Source organism: Fukomys damarensis, unplaced genomic scaffold (genome assembly GCF_012274545.1).
Source record: "Fukomys damarensis isolate Sample0158 unplaced genomic scaffold, DMR_v1.0_HiC HiC_scaffold_9, whole genome shotgun sequence".
Classification (NCBI taxonomy): Eukaryota; Metazoa; Chordata; class Mammalia; order Rodentia; family Bathyergidae; genus Fukomys; species Fukomys damarensis.
This window is the reverse complement of record NW_022900921.1, coordinates 49920845-49929841: the sequence shown is the minus strand read 5'-3', so window position 1 is coordinate 49929841 and position 8997 is coordinate 49920845. Positions and strand designations below refer to the sequence as shown.

General features: G+C 45.0%; 1 protein-coding gene across 7 annotated transcripts in view; it reads right to left on the bottom strand.

The window, feature by feature from the left end:
- Lims1 (LIM zinc finger domain containing 1) overlaps nucleotides 1-8997 on the bottom strand; it is a 106935-nt gene that overhangs the window by 16354 nt on the left and 81584 nt on the right. For 3 of the 7 annotated variants that reach the window (XM_010609946.1, XM_033761747.1, XM_033761746.1), the window contains exon 1: nucleotides 1856-2046. The exons of the other annotated variants lie outside the window; for them this stretch is intronic. In XM_010609946.1, the coding sequence (XP_010608248.1) occupies nucleotides 1856-2031 (176 nt within the window). In that variant the 5' untranslated portion in view covers nucleotides 2032-2046. Of the gene's footprint in view, nucleotides 1-1855; nucleotides 2047-8997 lie in introns of those variants that run through there. 7 annotated transcript variants of the gene reach the window in all.

The window sequence follows — 8997 nt, the reverse complement described above, 5'->3', positions numbered from 1 at the left end:
AAGGAAGGAAGGAAGGAAGGAAGGAAGGAAGGAAGGAAGGAAGGAAGGAAGGAAGGAAGGAATCCCAGTTTCATAATTTCATATCAAGCAAAACTCAACTTTATTTAGTAGGCTTGAATACAGAATTAAAACGTCACCAAGGAAAGAAAGAAAAGCAAGAGCCAGCCTCACACTTGGCCAATCCTGGCCAATGCTCACAGTAAAACAAGTCTCTACTTTGCCATTTCAGAATTACTGTGGGATGGGAGAGCAGGGGATCTTTTCTTCTATGTAGATGAACTGTGGCTGTTTTAGCAAAGCCTTGGAGAGCTATGTGCTCTTCTTCCTTTCTCCGACCAGAGTCCACAGAATTGCTGCATGGAGAAGAATAGTGAGACCCACATCTGCCCAGTGACTCTCACTTCTCACAACTGCTTTGAGAATGAAAATTTAAAAAGCATAAAAAAATCATTTTGGAAAACAGACAATGCTACTAAAACACACAGTGCTAACATTCCAAGTCCTATCAAAAGATTCAGCACATTTCAGTGATCTTAATGGAACTCCAAACAAGCTAGAAAAGAACGACGCAGCCTATCCTGATTCACTCCCACCTACATCCGCATTCCGAAATGTGTACCGGCACCAAGGCCCTCCAGGGGCCAGATGGCCTTTGCTGCCCAATAACATCCCACGGAGACCATCTTCCATCTCTATCCAAACACAACACAACAGGAGAAGACAGAAGCAGATATGAGAGAATATCATCTATTAAGATAGGCATTAATAAGATTTGCAAACTAAAACAATGCTATTCTTCCAAGATGTTTTCATTTTGGAAAATAATTTTTAATACAACATTAATATTTCCACTTACTAATCTTAACAACATTTAATGAGTTTACTGTTACTTCTGCTGTTAAATAAAAACTCTCTGGGAAGCGGGTGAAGAGGTCCCAGATTCAAATGCTTTATTACCACCAAATTCTTTATTCCAACTCATTACACAGCTGACTGTTCAAATTCTAGCATTCAAGTAGAAGTAGCAAGAGAGGCACATTATAGAAAGAGCTCAGAATTATTTCCCACACACAGGAAAATTAATCTGGTCTGGAGATAATGTACACATTATTTTTTAAGAAATATTTAACAACAGGTGTGGGGAGGGAAACAGAAGCCACCTTGCTGTTTGACTGACCCACTCCCCATCCCCTTTCCTCTCCTGTCTTGGCTCGGAACTGTGCCTTTGTATTTAACACTACCTTTGCCAGAAGTTGCTTTTTAAAAGTCCTGAATGACAGTTATTAGATTAGTTATAATTAACTGGCTAATTTTTCATAAACATTTTTTCTCTAAAAAGTTTCGATGGTGAGAACACACATGGGTGGGGAAGGGACACAGTTATGGGAACCTGACTTCCTAATGTGCTTCTGCATGTGCACATGCACCACTCGGTCCCGGCCCTCCTTTACTCAAGCACACCGTTACCTCACAGGAAACCAATTTTCTTCTCCCACAGTATAGCAGTGTGCAGGGTCCAAGACTGATCCCAAGAGTTTACTGAGTGATTAAAAAACTAGTGGAACAATTCCCCAGATAAAATGTTTATCTTTACAGATTAAAATCTCAGTGTTTCACCCAATCTTCCCCTTATCTTGAAAGCATTAGTCTGTTTTCCCCTTACAGATTTTGGGAGCAGAGCCTCACCACCACCACCCATCCCACAATATGTAGAGACACTGGACAGGAGCCACCAGGTTGAGGGCTCCCCTTCTTCCCAGCTCTGTCCCACTGGAATCTGCTGCCTCATGATCCTGGAAAAGCCCCCTGGAACTGGAATGAAACTCTTATTGGCTGGGGAATCTGGAAGACTCACAATTTTGCATAAAAGTCACAAAACTCCTTGTAGACTTTGACATCACTGTGCCTGCGCTGCAGTCTGGACACAGCTCTGTCATCTCCATCAGTCTGGTGGACACCGTCAGGGACTGTCCAAGGGGCCTCCTCATTCTTGGGGATGGTACCGGGGTGCGCTCTCTCTGGGAAAGCCATTTCAGTGCTGGAGAGCCTGAGCCCCGGCACAGGAGAGCAGGACACAGGTGGTGGAACAAGATCCAGGCCCCCGCCTCCAGCCAGTCACAGCCTGCTCCCACGCCCAGCAGCTGGCTGGCATCCCAGGAGGGGAGGCACAGTGTCCAGAGGGCCTGGGGCTTCCTGAGGATCTAGAAAACCTTCCCAGACTTCCCCATGGATCATGGCCATGAACTCTATTAACAGAGACACAGGGCTGCTTCCCACGCCTCCAAGAGAAAAAGGCCCCCCTGTATCCTGGTATTTGTTAAGGTCAGGGTGGCACTGCACCCCCCACTGTGCAGTACAGACTCCCTGGATATAGTGCAGGACATCCCTCAAGAGCTCCCATGAGGTGACACTGCCAGCACCCTGCAGTGGCGCACCCACAACACTGTGTATGACTGCCAGCTGTGCCTGGGAAGCTGTGAACTCAACATTTCCAATAGTTTTCTGGTTTTCCTTTTGCCTGTTTTTTTTTTTTTTTTTAATTGGTACTGGGGATTGAACCCAGGTCCTTGTGCTTGTGAGGCAGACACCGGAACCACTGAGCTAAATCCCCAGTCCCCCTTTGTCTGTTTTTGTTTTGAGATGGAGTCTTGCTATGCTGCCAAGGCTGGCTTTGGCCTCACAACTCTCCTGTCCCAGGCTGTCGAGTGGCTGGGGTTCTAGGTGTGCCCACCACAGCCAGCTCTGTCTTTAGGTTTTTCCACATACAAAATCCTATTGTCTACAAATAGGAATAATATGACCTCCTCCCTTCCTATTTGGATGCCCTGAACAAGACTCTTTTACTGAAGTCACCTGAATGTGAATTATTTTTATTCTTAGAGATATGACAATACCAGGAAAACATTTTATAACTGCTTAATCCTTTAGTATAACAGCATTTTGTATGGGGTAAGGTAGACTTGTGGCTTTGTCTCCCTGTTTACAACTTTTCCTGTCTCATCCTTTCCTCCTTTCCTTTCTGTCACCTGGAAATATCTGAAGCTGGGAGCCAGAGGTACAGAAGGAAAGATGGTGTAGATGAGCAAAGTCACCATCTTATCCTACACCTCTATCCTGGCAGCCTTTCATTAGGAACAGAGGACCCACCAGTTGATTCCTGGCATAAATATTACAGGGCAAGCAAATACTTGACGCCTTACATGGTTACCTTACTGAAACAAATCACTGATGGGGGGGCTCCAAGCCCTAGCTGGGAGGCTCAGACATAGCCCTCTGCAGCAGGGAGGGTCCAGAAGCTTCTGCCTTCAGGGGCCTGTAACAGCACAAATGCTCCACCTTTAGCCTCTCTTCTGGGAAGGGCTACACCTTCTTACAAAGCAAATGGCTCACTCTCCTTATTCCACCATTTACATCACCCTGAACACAGAAAACTACCATGCGCTCGTGATGCAACAGATCCCAGAAGGCACCTAAGAACTGTGTGGCCTGTTGTCCAGGCTGGGCTGAAACTTTCGATCTTGTATTTTTAGCCTTTCAGACTGCTGGGATCCCAGGTTCATGCCATCACACCTAGCTCACAGTCCGCAGAAAATACAGACATATCTATTGAACAAATGAACAGGGGACTCCAACCACAGCCTTCCCTTCTAGTACACGGTGTGGTCAGGGAAGTAACACAGAGATACACAAAGTTTCTGCCCTGTGCAAGCATAAAAAGAAGCAGATCACTGGCTTAGTGCCAGGGTTGAATGAGTAAGATGTTTCACATGTCCTGAGGGTTCTGAATTAGGATTGGTAACCACATGGCTGCTGAGCGGTTAGGTGGCATCATCTTCCCAAAATACTACACAGGCAGCCAGCCAGGTCTCAGATTTAGCTTATACAGAGGGCAGAGCTAAAAGAAATGTGATTTTCCTAAGAAGGACAAAGAAGTTAAGTTAAAGCCAAATAAACACCTTTGCCTGTGTTCTATATTCATGTATTTTGTCACTTTTAAACTGTTTTGGGCACACAAGAAATGCCAATGACCCTTCTGGACTGTGATCACCATCTTCATCACGAAGTCATGACTGAAATGGCTGCTGCCCTTGAGGCAGCCTTAGACAGCACTGAGGTAGGTGGAGGCTGCTCTTCAGTGACACCACAAAGCTCCCGCGTGTAAAGAGGTGGCTCTGGCTGAGTGCCAGGATGCCCAAACACATGACTGCCCATGGCTTCCACCAGAGAGGCTCTGTAGTGCTGTCAGCCCTCTATACCATGACCGACCAATGAGGGTTCAGGAGATTCCCTAGGACCAGTCTAAACCCCAAGTATTCTTGGAATCCATGGAGAGCAGATTTCTCTCCAAAGCTCATCATCTTATGATCCTTTACTGTGTGACAACCAGAGGCGGCCCAATTCAGTGTCCTCTAGGGGCAGCAGCAGGGCTTCAGAGTCAGCCCCACTCTGACTTGCACACGGCAAAGGATAAATAACCTGCTTTGAAATATCACAGAAACACTGCGGCTATTTCAGGACCTCAAACACTATGGTCTGGATAGAACCATGAGCATTGCTGAAATTTTAAAAGCAGTTTTTGGGGCCGGAGTGTAAAAATCTGGTGGTGCTGGAGTTGTGCCTAGGGCCTTGTGCAGGACAGGACAATGTGCTACCACTGAGCTATACCTGATCCCAATAGAGAAGCCTAAATCGTGTTTTTCTCTTCTTTCTTTCTTTTTTTTTTTTGGTACTGGGAATCAAACTCAGGACTGTGTGCTGCTGAGCTAAATCCCTGGCCCAATAGTTTTTTTTTCTGAGATGGGATCTTTTTATAATTCAGGCTAGCCTTGAATTCACGGCGATCCTTCTGCCTCAGCCCCCTAAGTGCTGGGATTACAGGAGTGTGCTACCATGCTCACTGTTTTATTTTATATTATTTATGTTTATAGTTCTGGGGACTGAACCCAGGGTCTTGCACTGAGCCACACCCACCATCTTTTAATTTTTTTTTTTTTTTGAGAAAGAATCTCATGAAGTCACAAAGTTGCCCAGGCTTAGTCTGATCTTGGGATCGTCTTGGTTTAGCCTCTCAAACTGCTGGGATTATAATAAATTTGAGGCCAACCTGGGAAATTTAGCACAGGGCTGGGGATATTAGCTCAGTGCTTCTTGAGTTCAATTACCTAGATTCTCTCAATTAGCCATGACCGAATCATGTGCACGCCTACCTAATACTAACGTGTAGGGCTTTAGAAGCCATGCTGGATATTTTGACCAATTGCCTCCAATGCATGGGACTCTAACACAGTTAGTCCTCCCTTCATACATTAAGGCAATCTCAGATAAGAAAAAAAAAAAAAAAGGCAACTGTATCTGCTGAGTATGGTGGTGCACACCTGTAATTGCAGACACTTGGGAAAGCTAAGGCAGGACGATCACAAGTTCAGGGCCAGCATGGTCTACCTAGTGAGACCCTGCCTCAAAATAAAAAATAAAAGTGCTGGGGGCACCTGTGTTTCTGTCACCTAGAAGGCGGAGGTAAAAAGATCACTGTGAGTTTGAAGTCAACTTGGGAGACTTAGCAAGATCGTTTCAATATACCAAAATAAATAAATTAAATAAAAATTTAAATTTAAAAAAGGGGGCTCAGGGATGCTCCGAGTTTAACCCACAGAATGGCAAAAACAAAACAGAAGAAAACACAAAACTTGCACCTGTACCGAGCATGTACAGATTTTTCTCTTGTCACCATTCTCTAAAGAATACAGTACAACAGGGACCAGGGATTTGGTTCAGTGGTTTCGCCACCTGCCTCGCAAGCTCAAGGGCCCGGGTTTGATCCCTGGTACAAAAAAAAAAAAAGAAAAAAAAGAAAAAAGAACACAGTGTAACAATGACCCACACAGCATTAACACTGTATAAGCATAAGTAATTTACATAGGATTTAAGGCACATGGAGGATGGACATAGGTTATATTGAAATACAGTGGACCCTTGAGATATGCCTGGCCTGTCATATGAACAACTTGGGTTACAATCTGAATGCAGGCCACTTGTGCTTCTAGATGGTCTCAGATACAGATTTAACCCTTAAAGAGTTCTGGAAGGAACATTACAACAGCCTTTCTTGTATGGGGTTAATTGAGAAATCCTGGGCCAATGTCTAAGGACACTGAGATCTGCCTATATATACAGGAGAGGGTCTTTGAAGACTGTGTAGAGCCTGAGCCTTGAACTGGCTGACTTGGGTTACAACCAGGCCTCTTGAACAAATTGAGTTTGTAAATCTGTACTACGCTATTTTAGATAAGGGACTTGAGTACTCATGGATTCTGGGGTTTCCTGGGTATGTGCAAGCCCTGTGCGCCAGTGTTGTGGCACCAGCTCCTCCCCAAGCCAAGGGGTTAACAGGGCTACCATGTAGGAAATGGAGGGGTGTAAGCAAATGCTCTACTCTTCCCTACAAATAGATCTGCATATGCTAATGACTATATGGGGAGCTTGGCAAGAACTACTACTAGAATGGAGCTTCTCCAGCTGTCATCAAAGGCTTCTATGTGCTATGGGTGTTCCTGTTGTTGAGGCTGTCTGGTTAAATTAGCTTCTGGAGAAATGGGCTGTTTTCACTGTAATTTTTCCACTCAAATGGAAAATTTTAATCTGATTTTCCCCAGATTATTAACAAGGAAACAATCCTGACTTGCAGTAAACATAATGGGCTGCAAAGTTCTTCCCTCTTTCCTAGCTCCCACTGTAAACATTCTGGGATGAATAAAGGTCAGCCAGAAAAGGACATGAATGGCAGTTAATGTGCCATTTGGCCTTGTCTGTTACATTGTGTTCTAACTCTTGATTGCCCAGGCACACATACACATAAAACATCAAGACTAAAGTGAGAAAGTAATAAGGTGTAGAGGCTCAAATAGTTTAACATGAAGACTACACACTTGTACACATGTATACTGGTGTTGTTATCGAAGCAAGGCTGAAGCACTTTGTTATAGAATGGTACAGATCATCATGAAGACCAAGTGAAAGAACACAGATGCATCCCCAAGACTATTCCAAAGCCCAGTGATCGCAGTGAGGTTGGGCTCAGATAAGGCTATTTGAAACACTGTCTGCAAGAATGTCTCCGTGAGGGGCAGTCCACTTTCTGGTCCCCATTTTGTCTCTTTTAGACAGAAGCTTTCTTTCTCAATAATTTTTTTTTTGGTACCGGGCTCAATCTCAGAACCACTGAGCTACATACATCCCTGGCCCCAATTTTTCCTAATGTTAAAAAAAAATGTCTCCTTCAAACAAAATTTATCTGAGAGTTAGAGACTGTCTTTGGTGTCAGAAGGATCTGAAGAAGTGTTTTCACTTCCCTCATGAGGAAAATGAGTGGGATGCTGTTCAAATGCAGGTGGAAAATCTTCAAGGAGGCCAAGGAATAGGCCCATATTTAGTCTTAAAGCCAACAATTCAAACACAGTGATCCTTTTATAGGGGCTCACCAAGACCTCTCTGGAGTCTGGGCTGATGTTTCTCCGACTCACAGAGGGAAGGCGGGAGACACAGGCAGGTTCTACTACGCTCAGCAGCCCGAGAAAGACTCTGTCCAAAACAGGCACAAATGACAGCAAAGCAACAGTCCGGTTACTCAGTTAAAACCAATTCCAGGAGTAATGAAGGGAACCTGAGGGGCTGTTTCTCTCACAGCATTTCTCTTCACCTGGGTGATCTTTAGAAATCTCTCAACATGCCAAACAACAAACCCACCCTTCAAGGAGCTGAGAGCCCCAAATAAACCTCACACAGCATTTACCCCTTTTCCATGACACTCTCTGATATCACCAGCTGTGTTTTATCTGGAGACATTCCAGCTCATATGCAAAGAAAAACCAAGAGCAATCTAGATGTGTGACACCAGCCCTCCACACAGACTCATGAAAGCCACCTTGCTGCCTGCCCCAGCCACCAGGCCTTTACCCACACACAAGTAACCAGCCCAGGAAGCAAGGTACAGACTAGACTTGGAAGCAGCAGAATGGGCAGCAAGAGGAACAACCACCAATGGCACTGTGCACCCACCAGCAAACGTGTGTGTATGTGGACAGGAACTTCAGCCCATCCATTCCTCTAGTAGCTGAATTTGCTGGTACTGCTGCCATTACCCACAGTGATGTTGTAGGAGATGGGGCGGGGGGCAAAGCTGGCTGGGGAAATGAGCGGGATGTGTCAATCACAAGATCCAAGGGCAACACAAGGACCCAGTATGTAGAACTTTTCATGAGCTCCCATGAGATGTGGACAGTATAAAAGATTGGCCATAAAGGAAAAGCCATAAGTATCCCTGCATGAGTTTCTGCCACAACCGGTGCTGCATTTCTCAGACAGGACATGTACTTTCATTTTTGCTTTTATCCTCTTAATCTCTGGCCCAACCTCACCCTGCAGTTGCTTTCTCCTATGCCCATTTACCCTTCACTTTTCATATAAATGTTTGGCACTGTTTTTAGTTTGTCTTGTTCCATTCTTTGTTCGAGGCAAAAAGGACCTGGGATACTTTTGATTGACAAGCCATTTCTAAAGGAACTACTTGATAACAGTGACACAACTTATTACATAAAATGTGTCTAGGCAGAGAAGTAGCATTCGTATTGCTACTAGCCAACAACAGGCACATCAATGTTTTGGTCCTCCTGCTTCTAAGTACAGGGAGGTACGCGTACATGCTATGCTGCTCAATGAAAACAGGTTTGCTGCAAGGTGACTTTAGAATGTTCTCAGCAGCGATGACCAGCACTGCCATCTCAGTACATTCAGTTTTCTCTAGTATTCTGCAGTCCCTTTCTCCTGAGCTCTCTGCTATCTGAAACCTTACCCTGCATTCTTTGGGTTCCTTCTCTGGGAGGTTGGCCCTCATGTGCTACTACTCTGTGTATCACATGGAGGGCTTGGCCCTGGGGCAAAAGGACATTGCTGCATAGTGTCAACTCCACCAGCCCAGAGCACCCCCAGTCATGGGGAGAT